Below are 22445 nucleotides of genomic sequence, written 5' to 3' on the forward strand. Positions count from 1 at the left end.
TCCAATCCATAAGGCCTAAAAGAATTTAAAAAGGGCTTCTAAACACACAACAATGGAGCCAAAAACAGCTTTCTACTTCTTGTCTCATGTGGGTCGAGATATAGAGACACCAAGGTACAGAGACCTGTGGCGTGTGGACTTGAGCTACAGTATGGCGGGTTCATGGCATATGGGCTTGAGTACAGTATGGCAGATTCCTGCCACTGTACATTGTGGCATCTGCAAGCCGCACAGCACACTGTGTGGTAGATTTAGCTTTTGCTAGTACCAAAATAAAAAGAAGTTTTTGGGCTACATGCTGTTGGATGGAAGCATAGACCCACTGCTTCCCCTAGTCGGCAGTGAGCATGGTTCTCCCACAGCTGGCAGTAAATGTAGTTCCGCCACATTGGAAAGCTGAGGTGGGCAGAGCCAGCAGCCAAAACTGACATTTCAGTCCTAATCATGCTGCAGTTCAAAGCAATAGATTCACAATAAGACAGATTCTGATGGGATAAACCCTAAACAGTTTACAGTATGTGTAAAAATGTACATAGGCTTGGAAGAGAGAGGAAAAGGAATATAGACAGTTATATAAAGAAAGAAATAGGTTTAAAAGATAAAGTCTTTAAAGAGACAGTAAAGATATATTATATAAAAAAAAGCCACGTAAAGATGGATATTACACACAGAATCTGGATTGTGTTGTCTTTGATATTTTTAACTGTAGAAAGATATTTGATTGTAAAGGCTGGTCAGTTAAATCAATATGTATATTTTAAAGGTATTTTGACTTCAAAACTTGGATCTAAGGATATGCTACTTTGGATAGGAGGCTCTGTTTTTATTTCTACAGGAATCAAGAGGCTATGGATTTGATCCAGGTTAAGATGGATCAGATTTGATCAAGCCAGACCTCCTAAACCTTAACAGATGGTACCTATCAACAAAGGTTATAACCGGTCTTCCCAGGACTTGACCATAATTCTTAATTTTCTCAGGATCCTCATAAAAATACAGTGCCCTCACCGGGCAGTGGTGGCACATACCTTCAATCCCAGCACTTGGGAGGCAGAGCCAGGAGGATCTCTGTGAGTTCAAGGCCAGCCTAGTCTACAGAGTGAGATCCAGGACAAGCACCAAAGCTACTTGGAGAAACCCTGTGTCAAAAAACCAAAAAAAAAAACAAAAACAAAAACAAAAAAAAGGAAAAAACAAAACAAAACAAAACCAAAAACAAACCAACAAAAACCAACAGCGCCCTTTATCAGCAGGAAGTAGCCTAGAAAACTATGTCCACATTCCCAAAAAATGGATTATGGATATTTGTCTTTGCTTTGGTTGTTGGTTACAAACTGTTATTGGTCATAGTCAATCTATTTCTAAAAGAAGAAAAGGGGATATGATATAGATATATAGGATATAGATATGATAGGATAAAAGGGTAGATTGTTGAATCTACTTTTAAAACACAACTTGCTTAAAGTATTTTCCATTGTTATGGATTTTAGTTTATTAATATAAATTTAAAGTTAATTTTGTTATACTATATATATTTCTACTCTTGTTTAAGGTATTATGTTTATATAACTCATTTAAATTGTAAAGTATAGTTGAGAAATACAGAATAATAATTATGACTATTATGATAGTCAAACTTATAGTCATGTTAAGTTTTCTAGGTATACAGATATAATTCAATTAGGTAGGTAATCTTCAAACACTTCAAAGACCTACAGAATACGGCATTTAAAATGTTTTAAAAACTTAGACTTTTTTGGACAATGAGACACATCTGCTCCTGGCAACACCAATCTACTTCAGAGAAGATAATGGGCACTGAAGAAAATCATTATGGAATTTGCTTTCTTTGTGGCCACTGGGCAAAATAGTGCCCTTGCATCGACTGCTTGATAATAAACTGGACATGCAAGACCCATAGAAAGGTAACCACTGAACTTTGCCAGGTGAGATGATCCTTCAGGTTCCTGCTTTGCAGAAGAAACTGCCAGACATTCTACAGGACATAGGATTAAGCAACTGAGAGACTCTAAGCCCGTGGGCTGAAGATGGATGCCCCAACGTTGCAGAGGAACTTTGGATGACTGTCCAGGCAGACAGCTGTCTCTGTCATTCTAGAATTTTGAAAGTTGCTTACAATGAACTTCCTGTTTACTTAGGTAATATTATATCCTTCTGGGGTCTCTGATGTAGTTGAAGACTAGATAATTATGATTTTCCTTGGTTATGATAAAAGATAAACATGAAACCTTAGACTCACAAATACAGGATAGAATATTTTCTTTAATTTTGTCAAATACAAATAGACTAGATATTGTTAAGTATAACTCTTGCTTGATAACTGTTTTGTTATATATAATTTTACTATGTTAAAGTTAAAACCTTCATTTTTGATTAGACAAAAAAAGGGGAAATGCTGTGGAATGTCATTCTGCATGCTGTGAATGTGTGTTGCTCTGACTGGTTGATAAATAAGCTGCTCTGGCCTAAGACAAGGCAGCTTAGAGGCAGGCAGGAAATCCAGGTAGAGAGACAGGAAAGAGAAAGGCGAGTCTAGGGAGATACCAGCCAGATGCCCAAGGAGCAACATGTAATGGGATGCAGGTAAAGCCATGGAACACATGGCAAAACATAGATTTATAGAAATGGGTTAATTTAAGATATAAGAGCTAGCTAGCAAGAATCCTGCCATGGTCGTAGTTTAAAAATAAAATAATCCTGTGTGTGTTTATTTGGGTCTGAGTGGCTATGGGACTGGGCAGGACACAGAAAAACTTCCGACTACAGGTAAACAAATAATTTATCTGACCCGGATGGATTTTTAAATGATTCTACTAGCCACTATATAAACACAGTATTGTTTTAGCCAATACTGCACAGCCTTGTGGCAGGAACATTTGACCCCCAAATCAACTTTGCACAGATTTTGTTTATGAAAAGTACGTTCTTTGCTTAGCTTCTGCCCTGATCCTGCATTCACTGGCATGTGCAATTAGTGACAAGAATGAGGTTCTATGCATGTTTCCCTAAGCATAAACATCCACAGGACGATATTAGTGTCTAAATCATATTTATCAACATACTGTTTGTAACAAAACTTTCATGGTTTGATATAACCAGTTTTAGGCAAAAATTAAAACACCAGGTTATCATCTGCTTACATGTAGCCATTCCATTCCTGGATGGGCAGATCCACTCAGACTACTGTGATTCCTTGCCCAAATCTGTATTATTTATTTTGGTTTCCTTAATTTTTATTTGTGTGTGTACGTGTGTGTGTGTGTGTGTGTGTGTGTGTGTGTGTATGCATGTGCGCGTGTGTGTGTACGTGTACCATACACACATGTCAGAAGACAGGCAACTCTTGGGAGTTGGTTCTTCCCTGCTGCCTGGTCCGACTGGGGACTGAGCTCAGGTCATCAGGCCCACACAACTGCCTCTACCCACTGAGCCATCTCTCTCAGCCCTTGCTTTGGTTTTCTTGAGACAGGATCTTATTATGTAGCCCAGGCTGGCCTCAAGCTCATAGTCTCCCTGCTTCAGCCTTCTAAGTGCTGAACTATCAGTGTGTGCCTCCATACACGGCTCAAATCATGCTTTAAAAGGATGGCTTAAGCCTGGCAGAAACATGTGAGTGTCTTTACATTTTGGGTTAACTTCACAAAGAATCAGCTTGAAATGGGCAAGGAAGAACTGGAAAGGAGCCCACACAGGCATGCTCAGGTGCTGTTACCTGCTGCAGTCCAGCTATGCCCACTTGCTTGCCACGAAAGAGAAAGGGCTTCCCTACCTTATCTGAACAAGCCACTTACGCCTCCAGAGGCTCATCCCCAATTTCACTGTGAATATACAGCCCTTACTTGAAGGCTTCTAAATTCTGACGCTCAAATTCTTTGCTTTCCAATTTTTCTTGGATGTTATCTAGCTTAGACTGCAGATGGCCATTTGTCTGGAGAGCTTGCTCTAGGCTCATGGCCAGTTTCCTGTTGTCCTCTCTAGTTATGTCCAGAGACTTCTGTAGCGGCTCCATCTGAAAGGGAGAAGGGCACCTGTAAGTCCAGGGCAGCCAGCAGAACAGTTTTTACTCCTTACACTCTATAAGTGCCACAGAAATGATCAGCTCGAACTAGAAACACTCTAGGTAAAGTATATAATACATAAACAAACAACTTACAACTGACATTGCTTAAGAGTCTCCCACAAGGCCATGCCCTGGAGAACAGAGAACGCTAGAAAATAAGAACTAGCTTACAGACCTTGATTTTCAGGAGTTTAACCAGTTAAACTGTTCTCTTACTGATTATATCACTTTCTGGTCTCATTGTCTAGGAGACTAAAAACTGGCACCTATTCCTTGTATAGTCTCCCCAAACCAGGCTTATTTAAGGGCTACTGTGAGGGCCCAGTGGGGGAAGGCACCTGCCGCCCAGCTAGCTGGCTTGAATTCAGTCACTTTTACCCACGAGAGGGAATGGATTCCCACAAGCTGCACATGGCACATGTGTGCTGGCCTCCAAACAGACATTAAAAGGCTTATACATTGCATATATACATGGATACATAATTAGTGGGCACGTATGTGTGTGTGCGCACGTCTGATCACTAACGGTGTCACCAGCTAGCTGTGAGATTATACGTCGTTTTCTAAGGCATTTAACTCCTGAAATAACCTGTGCATTGATAAATGAGAAGACTGTGGACAATGTAAGAGAGAAAAAAATCAGTCAAAACTATGATTCATTACCTATTTCTTATTCATAAATATGTCACTGTCCAAGATTCTTAATTGGATGAAAAGGAACTTTCTCTGTTTCATTTCAATTTTCTAAAATAGTAATGTCACAATAAAACTGAGCAGATCAGTGTGGCCAGCTCGTAATGACCTCTACCTCATTACTGTGCTGGGCCTCCACAATCAGCATCCTGGCCTGCCACTGGTCCACTTCCGCTTCAAGCTTCTGGACCCTTTGTTGATTTAGAGACCTAAAAATACAAAGTATAAGAAATGATTGTAAAGAAGGGCACAGAAATTATGACACCACTTGAAAGTACCAGGACACCTTTCTCTTGGAAGCTCAGATGGCATTACTGAAGTATCTACATCTGCTCAAAATCTAAGAGTGTTGATAAATAACAATGACAGCTTCATCTTCAGGACAAGAAAGACAGGCTCATTAGGAATTAAAATTCTTGTCCCATGTGTGACTCAGTCAGGCTTACTCATTAGGCATGAATCCACATTTTTGATTGACTTCTGGGATGGCAATTTAGAATATTGCTTTACCAGTTGGTTAAGGTTTGGCCTGCTGTTGAAAATTTCGCTTCTAAATATAATAGCTATGTTGAAATGTACTGTGACAAGTAAACAGTATTTTATATACTATTCTCTTGCTTTTAAAAAATTTTAAGGTAATATATTAATACATTTAATATATAATATTTATATTTATAAATATATATTTAATACATATTAATACATTTAACACTTCTATAGTATGCAAAATAAAGATAAGCTCAGTGAAGAAGATACAATTCACTTGTTTTCTCATAACATAGAAGCAATATGAACCAGTAATATACATAATATATTCCAGAGGCACTATCAGCCTCAGACCATTTTTCCTTAGCCCAAAAGAAATATTAAAGGTAATATTTTTAATTATTACTTTTCATTTTATGTACTTTGGAAACACTGAAGGAAGTTCACTAATAAAACACAGCTAAAAATAATTCTTAGGATGATTAACCTAAAATAACTATTAATCTTGAAATAATATTGCAATAAATGAATAAGTTGCTTACTTCAAGTTTGATTGTGTGTGTGTGTGTGTGTGTGTGTGTGTGTGTGTGCGCGTGCGTGCGCGCGCTGCGCGCGCGCGCGCCCCACAAGTGTTCTACCACTGAGGCTGATCTCTAGCTCTCTAGTCCAACTTCAGTTTTCTTGAGAATTAATATTCTGCAGAGCAGGACAGAATTAGGCTTTAAATGGTGCAGAAAGGAGCAAGGTTAAAAAAGTACACGACATTCAAGGACATACTTTTTTCATGCCACTCTACGATGGGCAACTTGAACTTCTTAGAAAGCTTCCTGCCTGTGTTTTAGCCCCTAACCTGCTAGTTCTTAAAACATTATTTTAACAGTTTTTCAAAGTCAATGATACTCAAGAGGCCTCATGTCCTTCCTAGACAGGGCAGAAACAGAAATGTGGTACCTTTCCTTCTTGAGGCCGGCGATCTCAGAATCCCTCCGCCCGAGCTCTATCTGGACTTTCTCCAGCGCCCCCTGCATCTTGCTGTGAGAAGCCAGCACATTTTCCAGCATGATAGTAACTTTACAGTTGTCTTCTTTAGCCTCTGCTAACTGTCGCTGGAAGTTTCCCACCTAAAAGAAAATGAAAGAGGAAACAGAGAAAGTCTAGTCCACTTCTGCCCTGAGCTTTTGTACTTCAGAAAGAGAAAAGCAGGTCCTACAGTCTGTGAGAAATAGGCAGTTTTTCTGGCCACTGCCGCGGCACAGCTCACAATTAAGTGGACACACTGGGGCCAACTAATTCTTTGGCTCAGAAGTGATCTCAGGCAAGTGTGCTCAGCTGTCTCCTGATGGGCTCAGAAAAGGAGAACACATTGGAACTGATCTGAGGATAAAGACTGGGGGAGAAAGTGGAAGCTGCTAAAGACTGATGTGGCCCATAGGTCTCCCTCTTCAAAGACCTAGAACACTCATCACTGGCTGTCTGGAAGTTTGAGATGGGTCAACAAAATGTTCAGAGTATAAAGCACTGGCCAGTTAGTCTGATGACCTGAGTTCCCTCTCTGGGATCCATACGATGGAAGGAGAGAACTAACTCCTGCAACTTCCCTCTGACCTCCACAGTGCATCCACACACATCCATGCAGAAACAAATTATATCTCTATCATCTATCTATCTATCTATCTATCTATCTATCTATCTATCTATCATCTATCCATCTAGCTATTCATCCATCCATCCATCCATCCACTTACCTATCATCTATCTATCTATCTATCTATCTATCTATCTACCTACCTACCTACCTACCTACCTATGTTTGAAATATGAGAAGAGATAAAAATATGGCACGCATACACAATGGAACATTATTCACACATAACAATTCTGTCTTTTGTAGTAACATGGATGGAAATGGCAGACATTAGGTTGAACTGAAATAACTCAGGCATAGAAAGATATGTATTATATATGCTCACTTAAATGTGGAAGCTAAAAACCTGACCTCAAACAAGTAGAAAATAGTGGCTGCTAGAGCCTGGAAAGGGTATGGAGGATGGACACAGGGTGGTTAACCAGTACAGTGGTGCTGCTGGGTAGAAGGCAAACTACCCATGCTTTTCAAAGTACAACAACTTAACACATCTGCCAAGACTTAGCTGAATGTTTCTCATATGAACAGTGTAAGTAGCTAGCAAGGAATACAGCAAGTGTTCCTGCGTCACAATCCAAGTGACACAGTAGAGTGACAGGTGTGCTGAGTATCCTGGTATGATTGTCTCAAGTTTTATAGATGTATGAAAAGTCATATAATATCCAATAAATACACACAATTACAATGTGTGAATGAGGAAAATCTAAACACATTTTTAGAAGCTGTTTGGGAGGTGACTTCTGCTTCCACTAACTCACACGGGAGCACAGGAAAGTCACGGAGAAACACCACAGTGATGTCATTCACACTAAACGCAAAGAGGAGGCTGGGCAGGCATCTGCCTGTAATCCCAGCCCCAAGGTCAGGGATGAGGAGGGACTAAGACAGGGTAGACATTCTCAGACCAGCCTGGGCTACATGGTCAGACCCTGCGTTAAAAATCTGAAGAAGTTAGGAAAGTAAAAGACCCACAGAAGGTGATTACCAAATCAGATGGAATTGAATAGAAAACAATCAGACTTTTTCTTGTAGTCATAGTGCATCAGTATGGAAAAATTTAAAACTATTTTAGCCCATTCACTGATCACAGCTCCCCTTTTTGTGGATGGGAAAGGAAGTTAGGGGTGTGGCTTGTCAGGGCTCTCAGGCCCCTGTCAGGGTGGACGTGCAGACAGGACGCCTTGCCTTCTTGCTCTCCCTGTCCTCCAAAGCCTCCAGGTCCCCTTTCAACCTCTGGCTCTCTTTCAGGGCAGCATCGCGACACTTCACAGCTTGGGCCAGCTCTTCCTCATTTTTCCCAAGAATAGACTTCATCTTGGAAGAAAAAAAGAAATAATGCATAACTTTCTAAAACACAACAAATCAGTGACTGTAATAAGGCACAGAAATGTCAAGAACAAACATGAATAATTAAATGTGCATATCCACTTGAATAAACAAACTCCACATGGGTTTACTTACGTAACTCAATTCAATGAAAACACAAACACACAAGATTAAGACTATGGAGCTAAAAGTTTCACAACTTTTGAAAAAATGCAAACATTTCCAGACTAAGATAGACTTACAGAGCTGCCTTGATGAGTGTGAGAAATGAGAAGAGTCAGGACAACAGAGGCAGAGGTTAGGAGAGGAGGGGACTCACAAGGAGTGGAAGGATGGGGAGTCCACTGTTGGTAGCGCTGCTCTGAAGCTCGGTGGAGTCCTGCCTTCTTCAGCCTCAACCTCTAGCTGGGGGTTGACCCTGAGGAGGGTTTCGAAAGCACGAGAGTGGCCCTTGTGCAGATCTCAGTGCTTTGTTCCTGCCACACTCTGTAACACACTCAGCGGCCAGCCTTTGGCTGCAACACTAGCTACCCGAGGATATATGAACTGAGGAGGCTTGGGGTAGAGGGAGATCTGCTGGGACAGGGTTCAAAGCTAGTGGTGGTCAGCATGGGCTGGTACACAGGGATGGGCATTCCTAAAGTGAAAACAAGTTTGCCTGACATCTACTGCAGCCTGATCCTGGGTTAGCACTGTCCTAGATGGTAGGAAGACAGACTTCAGCTGATTGCTTCTTTCTCTTTGGTAGACAGTTTTATTGGATCCATTAAACTATTCCAATAGGTCATCTTTTTTCTGCCACATGTATTCCCCTATTCAAAAAAGTGTTTTAGTAGTATTTTTTTCACTTTGCTTTGCTTTAAAAAATAGTTGTTATTATTATTATTATTATTATTATTATTATTATTATTGTGTGATATGATGTGTGGCTGTGTGTGTCACAGCACACGTGTGGAGGTCAAGAGGACAGCTTTGTTGAGGCAATTCTCTCCTTTCGCCTTAACAAGGGTTCCAGGGATCAAACTCAGACCATCAGCTTGTGTGACCATCAGCTTGTGTGACCATCAGCTTGTGTGACCATCAGCTTGTGTGACCATCAGCTTGTGTGGCCATCAGCTTGTGTGATCATCAGCTTGTGTGATCATCAGCTTGTGTGACCATCAGCTTGTGTGGTCATCAGCTTGTGTGGTCATCAGCTTGTGTGGCCATCAGCTTGTGTGGCAGGTGCCTTTACTACTGAGCCATCCTCTCTACTCCACTCATTTACTGCTGCTACTCTTACCACACACTTTAACTGTATAGTGTACCGGCAACACTCACATCTCTTCCCACACACTTTAACTGTATAGTGTCCTGGCAACACTCACATCTCTTCCCACACACTTTAACTGTATAGTGTACCGGCAACACTCACATCACTTTTGCCACTTCCATGGTTCCTGGTATTGTACCAATTTTTAACTTATTTCTGTATCTGGTTTGGTTTAGAGTTGCTGCTGCATAGTGAATGTTACTCTGAGTGTTGCTGGAAATTGAGAGTAGGTTGGCTACTAGGAAGAGTCTCAAATGAAATAGGAACAGACATTCAATCCTAAAATGCAGAAACTGCAGCAGAGAAATACAAGAAACATGTAAAAGGAGCAAGATACCTTCAAAGACCACGGCTCATCAGTTACCACATCCCAAGAGACTGACATGGCTTAAATGCCAGAGCAAGAATCCAAAAGTGTACCTTGAAAAAATAATGACTTCAAAGAAAAAAACAAACATATGAAAGAAGTAAGGAAATCAATTCAGAACATAGATTTTTTTTTTAAAAAGTCAGTAGGCCAGCAACATGGTTGAGAAATATAGTAAGGAAATTGATATTTGAAAAAGAATAGAATGTTAGAAATGAAAAACTCAAATAAAAACCACCAACGAAAGCATAAGCCATAGATTTGATCAAACAATTGAAAGAACATCAGTGGGCTGGAGAGAGAACTCAGTGGTCAGAACACTTGCCAGGCAGGCATGAGGACCAGAGTTTCAATGCCCATTACCCACTGAAAGCCGGCACAGCTGTCTATCTATGCCTGCAAGCCCAGCACCGGGGTGGGAACAAGCAGACCCTGGCCGGCCAGCAGGGCTGGAAGGGAGAGCTTCAGTTCCGACAGAGACCTTGCCTCACGGACTGAACAGAGTAACAGAGGAAGATGCTTAATGTCCTCCTCCGGCTTCTGCACGTGCATATATGGGTGTGTGTATGGCCCCACACATGTACACACACATATACATACTATACCACACATGTAATGTACAACAAAAGAAAAAAAGAGTATTAATGAGGGAAGGTGAAGAAATACAGCATCCAGACACCAGTAAGGAAAACAAATAAGCATGACCACAACTTCCAAGAGCTCTTGGGACATGACGACAAGATCAACTGTAAAAATCTACTGGATTAAAACAAGGAGGCTGGAATACAAACTAACAGTATAGAAAATCCATTTAAACATTACAGCTAATCCAATGGAGGTCATAGGGTGCATCAACCACACAGCAGGGCAGGCCCCATTCCCAGGTGTAGCTGGTCAACACAAGATTAACTCTGAGGTTTTTTATTGGAGGGGGCTCTTTTGCTTCATTTAGCTTTGTTTTGAGTTTTTTTGTCTTTTGATTTTTTAATTTTCATTTTTTTTGTAGTTTTTTTTAAAGTTAGAAAGAATATAAAGTTGAGTAGTTATAAAGGTGTGGAGGAGAAGTTGGGGAAGAGTAAAACATGATTAAAATATATTGTATGAAATAAAATTTTTAATTAAAAAAGGAAAAAAGTATTCTGGGATTTTCCCCAAATTAAAAAAAATAATAAAAATAAAAATTATAGCTGAAATGTTCCAAATCTAGGGAAGCAATGAATATCCAAGCACAAATAGACATGGCCAGGGAACAACCTTCCATGGCACATTACAGTTAATATGCCCAAAGTACAAAACAAAGAATATTAAAAGTTGTAACACAAAAAAAAAACACCAATTCTTTACAAAGGTAAAACGTAAGGCTAAAATCAGGCCTCTCCACAGAAACCCTAAATCCCTGGAAAGTATGAAATGATGTATTTCAGGCCTTGGAAGTATGTAACTGCCAACCAAGACTGCCATATCCAATAAAGCTATTTTTTAAAATTGATGAAGGAAATAAAAATATTCCAAGATAAGATCAAGGTAAAACAATTCATGTTCACCAAGCAATGTAAACAACATCTAAAGGAATCCTAAACATAGAGGATTTGGAAAAAAGTCTCAATCACGATAGCACAGGAAAAAAATTCCATACAAGGAACAAACAAGGATGAAGCAAAACAGAATCCACTATGTCTAAATCAATGAGCCAGCAACACCCTAAGATGAACAGGGAAGAAAGGAAGAATAAGCAATAATCAACCTAACTAGAAAAACAAGCAATAAAATCATAGTCATCAGTAAGCCTCTCAAAAATAAATAAAAAATAAATGTAAGTCATGTTCACTCTAAATTAAAATGTGTGACCCAGCTGACTGGATTGTAAATAAGAAAGAAACACATCTCCCGGGAAAGACATGGAGACTGAAAGGAGAACAATGGAAGTCAACGCACCAAGCAGATAAGAGAGAAAATAAACTGGTGTAGCTAGTCATATATAAAGTAGACTTCACGCCCAAACAGAAGAAAGAAGGCCTGGAGGCATCAACACAGGAACCCAGCCATCAAGAAGATAAAAGAGTTGTAAATACACATGCATCCAACAATGAAACAATTTCATAAACACTACTGAACATAAAGGGACAGATAGGTCCAGACTTTAATATCTCTCTTCATCAATACAAGGATCATATAGACTGAAATAAAAAGTAAACCAGAGTTAAAATGAACCATAGATCTAACACACTTAACAGACATGTACAGAATATTCCCTTTTTCAGTGGTATAATGCGCATTCATCTCAGCAGGTGGTGCATGACTTTACTGGGGAGATACATACAAACATCCATTGATTCCAGATAGGAAACCAATGGAAAACCAAAACAGTTACTCTACCTAAGTCCAACTTGGAATCACTAAGTTTAGTGGGTTTACAGGAACATAGGTTAGGTGTTACTTTAAGGTGTATGGATGACTCAAAAACATCTGTATCACTGGAAAGTCCTATGCTGGCATGATAATAACCCCCTTAAATCAGTACCAGAGTTCTGTCTTCAGTTAATCTTCCACCTCTCATGTGCCCTCATCTAGAACCTTCCCAAGATCACACGCAGTTGGGAGGCAGGAAGGAACAGTGGCTGTGTTAGCAGATATGAGTCTTACAGCCCTCCCTGCCTCTTCTACTGGAGAATAGAAATAGCTCCATTATCATTTCCACAGAGCCAGCTGTCCCTGTAATTTTCTGTTTATTTTATTGGTATGATTACCAGGAAAAGGTATCTGTTTCAGGATGGGAACAGGATAGTACTGTTACATGCCAAGGAAAAATCTATACTATAACAGAATCCTGTGCAACCCTCTCCAAAATCAGTGACATTTTAGGTGATAATGCAAGTCTTAACAGCAACAAAAAAAATATCAAAATAATTTTTCTATTTCATACCATACTAGAATAAAACCAGAAATCAATAGCCAGTGAAGCTACAGAAACTCCAAATATATTGAGATTGAACAATTACCCTTGAATAACCAGTGGGACGTTAATTTTTTTTAAACCTGAGATTCAAATGAACAGACAAGCTATCTAAATAAGGATAGAGTTAAGGCAGCTCTTATACATAAACTTATAGTGTGAGTGCCGATAGTAAGAAATCAGAGTGCTCCCAAACAATCTAATGATACACTCTGCTGCAGGCCGCAGGAAAATGTAATGGAGTCCAGCTACTGTGACAAAAGCTACTACCTGGAAAGGTCACGGGCCTTTCCAAAGGTCAAGCCATGGCTTAAGAAGTCTTGGTGATAGTTTAGCTTTTGTATATATATTAGCTAGTTCCTACAATGATTTTCTTGCATGCTATGTGTGCTTCCAAGAACTCCTAACAGTGTATTTATCTAAAATACCTATCAAGCATCCAAGGGCAAATGATCTCCTGAACTAAGGTAACACCTAGGTCAGGTGGATAGCTTTATTTCTTGTGCAATTGCAATTTTAGCTGAGACCTTCCCTTCTTATACAGCCTTACTAACATTTATAGACTCCTAACTTCTTACCTAATCACTTCTAGACTGAGCACATAAATCCCCTTTTCTTGATATACTAACCGATCATTAGCTCTCAGTTGACCTCCTCCTTTACCACTCCCTTTTTGGGCTGTAAAAGAAAACCTGATGGTCACTCCCTGAGGAAAACTCTCATCTGCCTTTATGACCCTGTAAGAATTCAAGCCTGGTGACCTTGCTCAGCCAGAGGATTTCTATTGCTTGGTTTTATAACTGAATACCTGAAAGATGAGGGAACTGAGAGGGATAAGGAAACTTAGAGGAGGACTCAGGGGGAGAGAACTTGAGGATGGAAGAACTAGATGGGTAAGAACTGGAGAGAAACAAACTAGATGGGGAAGAACTGGAGAGGAATGAACTAGATGGGAAGAACTAGACTGAAGGGCTAGAAGAGAGAACTAGAGGAACAAGATGGAAGATGAGGAAGAGCAGATGGGGAAGAACAAGATGAGGAAGAACAAGATGAGAGAGGAGATGGGAGAGGAGCTGATAAGGGAAAGAACTAGATGGGTGAGAACCTAGATGGGACAGAACTCATATGAGAGAATTAAGATAGAACTTAGAGGGGACAGCAGAGAGATCAGGCAAGAAAGGAGCTAGGCATGATAGCAGAATAGAAGCTGTGTGGAGAGAGAATGGACACAGAATAATAAAGTGTATGGACTAAGGAGTTTCGTGTACATAGTGTACATCTCTTATCATCAAAGATTAGATTATCAGCTGGTTGTAGATTCTTCCTGGACCCTGGGTGGAGACTATCGAGGGGCTGGACCCACTTAGTCCTTGTTAACACTCTAAGTCTTATAAAAACAAAACTGAGCTAAGCCCAGAAGCAACAGATGGAAAGAAATAATAAATGAATTAAATGGAACACTAAAATAAAAGAACAATGCAAAAGAATCGATGAAATAAGAGTTGGTTCTTGGGAAAAGCTAAAATGTACAAACCCTTAATCAAAAGCCAAAATAATAAAATAAGGGGTTAAAAGGGAGATACAACAACAAATATCAATGAAATACTAAGGACCATTAGGTAATATTTGGGAAATTTACATTTCAAAAAGCTGTATAAAGAAATCAGGGATAAACCAGGAGGTGGTGATGCTCACCTTTAATCCCAGCACTTGGGAGGCAGAGGCAGGTAGGTTTCTGAGTTCAAGGCCAGCCTGGTCTACGAAGTGTGTTGCAGGGCAGCCAGAGCTACACAGAGAAGTCCTGTCTCAAAAACAGTAACAGTAACAAAAATAAATAAATGAATAAATAAATAAGTCATGGATAAACAAATGGTTAAATTTCTAGAAACATATAAATTAATTCATGATGACATGAAAAAATTAAATAGACTTCTAATGAACAAGGAGGTTGAAGCAGCAATATAGACTCTCCAAACAAAGAGAAACACAGAAGGGAAGGACTACTGCAAAATTCTACCATATCTTTAAAGAAGAAATAATACCAATGCTCCTCAAATTATTCCATAGAACAGAAATGGGAGGAACATTACCAAAAGCCTTCTACAATGCCAGTATTACCCTCATACAAAACTGGCTAAGAACACGTAAAAGCTGGGCATGGTGGCCTATGCCTTTAATCTTAGCATTTATGAGGCAGAGGCAGACTGATTTCTGTGAGCTTGAGGCCAGCCTGTCTCAAAAAGTAACCAAAAAGCCTAACATAACAAAAAAGCAAAGGGATAAACCAATTTCCCTGATAACACAGATACAGAAGTTCTTAATAAAACACTTGCAAATCAAATTCAATAACAATGAAAAATACCATACACAAAAATGAAGTTGGTTTCTAACTACAAAGATACAAAGATGGTTAAACATAATCAATAAATGGGACATAGCATATAGACTCAGGGACAGACATCACATGATCACTCAAATACATGGAATAAAGGTGGACAAGCTTCAATATTCCTACATGATTAAACCCCTGAAGAGCCAAGTATAGAGAGAATATGTCAACATAACATATAATAAATTATAGTGAATATTACATTAAATGAGGGAAATGGAATGAATTTCTTGAAAAATAAGGAATGACATAAAGGTGAACATACTCCATTCTTATTTAAGACAGTGCTTGAAGTTTTAGCTAGAGTAATAATCAAGAGCAGAAAATAAAAGAGATACAAATAAGAAAGGAAGCAGTCAAATAAGTATTGCTTATAAACAATATAATCAATCGCATGACATAATTAAACTTCATTTTTAACTTGGCCGAATTTAGAGTTATGGGACCGGGGAGATAACACAGTTAGAAAGTGCTACACAAGCATGTAGTTTGATCCACAGCAACACATACAACCAAGGCATGGCAGTGTGTACCGTCAATCCCAAGGCTGGGTAGGTAGAGACTAGACAATCCCTTGAGCTTACCTGGCCACCCTGCCTATCCATGTGCTCTAGGTCTCATGAAATTCTGTCTCAAAAACTATGATGGAGAAATATTAGGAAGATACCAGATATCAATCTCTGGTCTCTACATGTCATGTGTATGAACATACACATGTGCCCCACCCCCACACGAACACAACAGACACATGCATGCACACACACAAATCACTTATTAAACATAACTCTGTGCATGTCTGTGAGGGTGTTTGGAAGGAGGTTTGGCTGAGGGAAACCCACCCTGTACGTGGACAGCACCATCCTAGGGGCTAGGGGGCTAGACTGCATGAGAAAGAAGGGCCCAGCATCATGTGCTCTCTGCGTCCTGGTCCCCAGGACTCCCAGGTGTGTCCTCCTGTTGTAGGGACTCCGCCATGCCTTCCCTGGCAGAACGGACTGCCCCTCAGCCTCTGCACAAGAACAAACCTCACTGTAGCGGATGCTTTTTCACAGCAGCAAGAAACTTTAGACCTAAAGACCACAGAGATCCCACCCCAAAACCCTCATATCAGAGAGCCCCATCTACATGATGCCTGGACACAGATCAACCTATAAAGACCAGTGACTATGTGTCAATAACGAACACACACCCTGAGAAAAGTTAGGAAAAAAATCCTATTTAGAATAGCTTAAAAATAACTCCTAGGAATAAATGTAACCAAGGATGCAAAATCTACAATGAAAAATTTAAGAAACCAAAGAACGAAACTGAGCTGGCGCAATGGTCCACGCCTGTGAGCCCAGCATATAGAAGTAGAGGCTAGTGATCCCAGCACACAGAAGTAGAGGCAGGCAGATCTCTGAGTTCAAGACCAGTCTTGTCTACACAGTGAGTTCCAGGCCAGCTAGAGCTACATAGTGAGACCCTGTCTAAAAAAAAGGCCAACCAAACAATAAATTAAAAGATTACATTTTTTAAAAAAAAACTTGAAGAATATACTAAAAGACAGAAAAATTGACAATGTTCACAGATCAGTAATATTATAAAAACAGCAATCTAATCAAAGGCAATCTGCACATTCCCATATTATCCATCAAAATTCTAGGGTATTTTCCACAGAACTAGAAAACAATATAAAATTCATATGTGAACTCCTAAGATCCCAGATAGCGAAGTAGTCCTGGAGGAAATAAAAAGATACCTGGAGGCATCTCAATGCCTGTTTTCAAATGATACTACAGAGCTACCACATTATAAACTGCATGCTGCTGCCACAAAGACAGACATATGGGTCAATGCAACAAAACAGAGGACCAAGAAATTAACATAATCACCTGATTTTTGACAAAGGTGACAGAAACATACTTTGATGAGAACACAAGAGTCTTCAACCAGTGAGGCTAAGAAAGCAGGATCTACACATGCTGAAGAAAGAAAGCAGATCCAAACGGCTCCATGTGTACAGAGATCAACTCAAAAGGCTTTAGCTGAATGCTAAAACTCTGAAACTGAAAGAGGAAAACATGGGAAAGCACATCAAGAGAGCCTACTCCCAGCTGATGAGATCATGGATTCTCGAGAGAAACTACCACTGCCACTTCCATCAAGCAGAGTAGTTTCTAATTACATTCTAAATACTTACCCCACAGTATTATACCCACAGCTAAGTGTAGACCTCACCTCTCACCCAGAAATACTATTTTTACACTAGTGAGAGACCACTGCAGAAGCCCACATTTGGTCAACATGCAGATAACAATTGACGGTGAAGTCCCAATCCCAACTGATGCACTACCACACGGCTCCTACACCTGATGCTCCGGGAATACCTCAGAAGAGGCAGAGAGACCCTAAGAGCCACGGCATTTGCTGTGGGATGCTATCTTCTAAATACGACACTGAACTCGAACACTGTGATCACCTAAAGAACTGCACGGTAACAATACCGGTTGATATGCCAAAGTGGATGGGAAGATCTCAATAGGGCAACCTTTTTCAGGTAATAATTCATATAATTCTTTCTACAACGCTTTACTGAAGTGTGTGTGACATACAGCGAGCCACATAAACACAGCGCACAAGCTGGTAGCTTCTGACACTTGCATAAGCCCTCAAACCATTACAAAGACTGAGTATTTTTTTTTTTAAAGATTTATTTATTGATTGATACATGTATCCCTGCCAACCAGAAGAGGGCACCAGATCTCATTTCAGGTGGTTGTGAGCCACCATGTGGTTGCTGGGAATTGAACTCCAGACCTTTGGAAGAGCAGCCAGTGCTCTCAACCGCTAAGCCATCTCTCCAGCCCACCCCCCCTTTTTTTTTTGACTGAGTATTTCTAATAGATGTTGTTTGGTAGTAGATTCACTCTGGTTTTATTTGTAGTTCCCTATTCCAAAAATAGTTACTGAAAATATATAAATACATCTTTGGAAAATAGGGTATGGTAGTTATTGTTTTTAAATATCAAGCAAAGGTTGATGCTTTGACAAGTTTTCTCTAAAAATATTTCCAAATGTTCAATTTGTTGGGACTTATTGGATTAATATATTTCTATTTTAACAGCAATCTTTCTTTAGCTAAGCATTTCAATTCAAATTTTATGATTAAGCATAAATTTTGAATTTTAGAATATCAAAGTTTGATTTGGAAAAGTCAGTTGTTATTAAACCAACTTTCCTATAACCCAAACAAAATTTGTGGCAGCCAGTTTTTATTATTGGTGAGATATCAAATTCCCTGTTATTCTAGTCAAACATGTTTCTAGATTGTTACTGCATTCTAAATTATTATATAAGTCTGAAATTTCCCTAAGATTCAATGTGTGTCTTCACTTACCGATTCTTGTTTAAGAAAATTTGATGATTCTTCACTTAGTAAAGGTCTTGAGGCAAGAATGTCTATTTTGCCTTCCAGCCTTCCCTCCATGGTTTTAATAGCATTCAAAAGAGTCTTTAGAGAGATTCTGGAGTCTCCAATCTCCTGAGACACTCTCACAGAAGGCAAGGCAGGTGCAAAGGTCACTCGGCGCGTGGAGTTCGGAATAACAGTGGGCAAGGCGACTGCTGGAGTCTTCTCCTTTCCACTACTGACATAAAGCCGGGACGCTTCGAGGGATTTAGAAGACGTGGCCCTCTCTGGAGATTTCCTTCTTCTTGGAGGCATCTCCAGTCACAAGTAACAGAACCAAGTAAGTCTAAGACTTACTGCTCAAGGAGTAGCCACTTCAGTAAGAGAAATGGCAGAATGTTCTGGAAGAAGCTGGAAAATGTATTCCTTGTTGTCAAGAATGAAAAGATCACAGTATTGTCTATGACCCAGCGAGGAAGCAGGCTGCAGCCTGAGCTTCCTCAGGAGAGTATATCTGATGAGGGCCTCTTTACAACTTTGTGACCTCACCATTCATCAGTAGAGTCTGTTAGTTAGAACTCCATGGGCATTCCACTTGAAGACATTCTAGCACTATGGTTATTGGCGGTTTATGTACACAAATGTCACAGACAGCACTTTCTGTTTATACTCAGAGTCCAAGATTTTTACAATGATCTAATTTGCATATATAGTAGACTTGTAATCACTGAACTGAATTGTTTTCTTTCAGTAAAATGTTCATGGGTTGAGTTCTTTATTAAGTGCTTTCCATATTTTGCTTGCTTAACTTTACTCTTTTCCTGAAATGTTACGTGACCTACGTCAGGTGTCGCATCTATAGGCACTATGCTGACACGCAAGCCCTTTACTACCGATACGTCTCTCAGGGGAGCGTCTGTCTGTTGCACATATGCCTTGCTAGCACTCAGTTCTGAGTTTGCCTACAACTCAAAAAACAAAGATACTTGTTCCTCACATTTGCCAAAAAATGTTAAAGTTTGAACCATAAAAGCTATTAGCTTATGGAACCCATGAACATATTTCACAGCAATGCTGCTCCTTACGAGTGGTCATGGAAAACCTTTTCTTCTGAAAGGCAAAGCTTTCTATTCTGCAATAAATTTCAACGAATGCTACATAAACACCAAGCATGTTGAACATTCTAGTTCTATCTCAGCAGCAGCTTAAGCTGAGTCAAGAGAGAGAGCATTCACCTTCCCAGGGCTGTCTGGGGAGGTGGGGAGAAAGACATCAAGCCACACCTTAAGCCCTGCAGCACTGTATACCAGCTCCTGACGGCAACCTGCTCTCTGCAGAGACATCGTACCTGAGCTTGTCTGACCTTTAAATCCTTGTTCAGCTTGTGCAGATGGTCGTTCTGCAGCCTGGTCTCACTGAAAGAGTGCAGCTGTTCTTCTAGCTGTTTAACTTTTGTCTGCAAGGAAAACAGAACAAGAATGAGTAAGCCTGATCTCCAAGGGAAGAAGAGGCCATAAATTTAAAAAAAAAAAATAGAGAACATTTGAAACTTGAAAAAAAAAATCCTCCACTTTTCTAACCTTGCAAACAATTCTGTCTTCACTGGATGCCACAGGCAGGCTACAAATGTGTAAATGTGCCAAGACAACACTTTGATTTCTATGGCCTAAGGAAAATCCAAATGGACATGATCATGAATAAAACAGTGAGATGTCCTGTGGATAAATCTCAATTTTGAGTGAATTGTAGTACCTGGCATTCAAAACCTTTTCTTAATGTGGATAATTAGAAGTGTCAATCTACAAAAAAAAAATAAAAATAAAAAAAAATGTCTTGTTTTACTCAAAGAAAACTAGGAAAGTTGAAAAGGTAGAATTCTTACATTGCTGTGGGATGTTCTGTATGGCAAATGTGTTGCTCTGATTGGTTAATAAGTAAAACACTGATTGGCCAGTAGCCAGGCAGGAAGTATAGGCGGGACTAACCGAGAAGAGAATTGAGGGAAGAGGAAGGCAGGGAGATAGACTGCAGCCACTGCCAGGACCAGGAAGATGTAAGGTACCAGTAAGCCACGAGCCACGTGGCAAAGTATAGATTAATAGTAATGGGCTGAATATAAGAGCAAGAGCTAGACAATGATAGGCCTGAGCTAATGGCCAAGCAGTTTAAATAATATAAGCGTCTGTATGTTTATTTTATAAGTGGGCCAAGGGACTGCCAGGGCTTGTCGGGACCCGGAGAGAAAACTCTCCAGTTACATTACATGTTGAGTTGAATATGAAAATTAACTCCTAAAGCCAGGCATGGTGGTACATACCTGTTATCTGAGTCCTTAGGAAGCGAAGCAGAAGGATTACTATAAGTTCTTAAATAAAGTGACTATTTTATGGGATAAAATCACTTATCCTCCCTCCTGAGGACTTGTGGTATTGTAGCCCCTGAGAACAATGGAATGCCCTGGAACTTACTAGCAGCATACTGTCAGCGAAGGGACTTGGCCTTCTGAGTTTCTCATTTGTAGACATTCTTACGCAGAGTATTTAAAATCAGAGCACAGAAGAGCAGTCAGAAGCCAATGAACCCTGCCCCTCAGGTCTGGCGGTTTAGTGAGCCTTAGAGCCACGCCATGGTTAGCTCACCAGTGACTTTGGAAACATCAGGATCTTAGGCCATGCTCACACGCTCACACTGTTTTCATTGGTCTGAATTTATGTTATATATAATCAGTGTTTACTATATATTATATACTCCAGGATATGCATCACTACCTATAACTCTAATATACTGTAATAGTGTATAAATTATGAGAGTCAAAACATTAAGAGCGCCCTCTTTTAACCTGTTTACATTGCAACAAATATTCATTCATTACATTTCCCAGGTATTTTTAGTATATATAACAACACTGAAATGAAATAGGACACATCTATAGTGGTAGCTCACTCAGAACTTGAAAAGAGCTTTAGAGTTAGAAATACCCTTTTTTAATTACCGTTTGGGTTGTGGCACTGAGGACAGAAGCTAGGATCATTCCATAAGCATAACTCATGTCAACTGCCTTTCAGCTCGGGGCCTCCTTTTGTCTGCTAACTTGAATGTGAGGGAAAGATGAATATTGACATGCTTGGCAAGCCTACAGTGAGATTACTCAGCAGATCAGCTGTCCAGTCCTAAGCCCAAACGGACTTATTGCACACTGTTTAGCCCAGCTGTCCTCACCTATGGCTACACGAGTCATCTGGGGAGCATCTTTCATTATTGTTGAGAGAATCTTAAAGCTCCAGCTGGCCTCACCATTCTCCTGCTTCTTCCCCTTGAGGGCTTGGATTATAGGTGTATTCCATCATGCCTGGTTTCAACTGGGGAGCTTTACAAAGTATTGAGTCTAAGACTTAAATTCTGATTTAATTGCTTGTGTTGGGATTACAGTCATAGTAGGGAATTTTTATCTTATGTATTATGAAAAAATGTAAGCATGCAGAAAACTTGAAAGATCTTTCTGTGACTATAATCCCAACACAAGCAATTAAATCAGAATTTAAGTCCACCATCCTAAATTCTACCTATTTTTTTATTTATCACATATCATTTTTTCTAAGTGTCCTCCAATCTACTTTTTCTAATTGGATGTACTTCAAAAAGAATAGTAAATATACATTTCCTATTGCTGGGATTTAAAAAAATCCCATCTGGTTCTAATGTGTAACTAAGATTTAGAACTCCCAAACTAGTGGTTAGTGTTTCCACTGGGGTTGGTCTAAGTGGGGCTCAGCAACATCAGAGGCAAGCTTCCTGCTGTGTG

The 22445-nt window shown here is 39.8% G+C and overlaps 1 protein-coding gene across 16 annotated transcripts in view; it reads right to left on the reverse strand.

The window, feature by feature from the left end:
* Ccdc150 (coiled-coil domain containing 150) overlaps positions 1-22445 on the reverse strand; it is a 91675-nt gene that overhangs the window by 12355 nt on the left and 56875 nt on the right. For 15 of the 16 annotated variants that reach the window (XM_059278376.1, XM_059278375.1, XM_059278381.1 and 12 more), the window contains 5 exons: positions 19992-20099; positions 8091-8219; positions 6212-6381; positions 4890-4983; positions 3861-4030 (listed from right to left, as the gene is read on the reverse strand). In XM_059278376.1, coding sequence (XP_059134359.1) covers positions 3861-4030; positions 4890-4983; positions 6212-6381; positions 8091-8219; positions 19992-20099 — 671 coding nt within the window. Of the gene's footprint in view, positions 1-3860; positions 4031-4889; positions 4984-6211; positions 6382-8090; positions 8220-18631; positions 19184-19991; positions 20100-22445 lie in introns of those variants that run through there. The other variant, XM_059278390.1, reaches the window with a different exon arrangement.

This window comes from Peromyscus eremicus, chromosome 13, assembly GCF_949786415.1.
Source record: "Peromyscus eremicus chromosome 13, PerEre_H2_v1, whole genome shotgun sequence".
Classification (NCBI taxonomy): Eukaryota; Metazoa; Chordata; class Mammalia; order Rodentia; family Cricetidae; genus Peromyscus; species Peromyscus eremicus.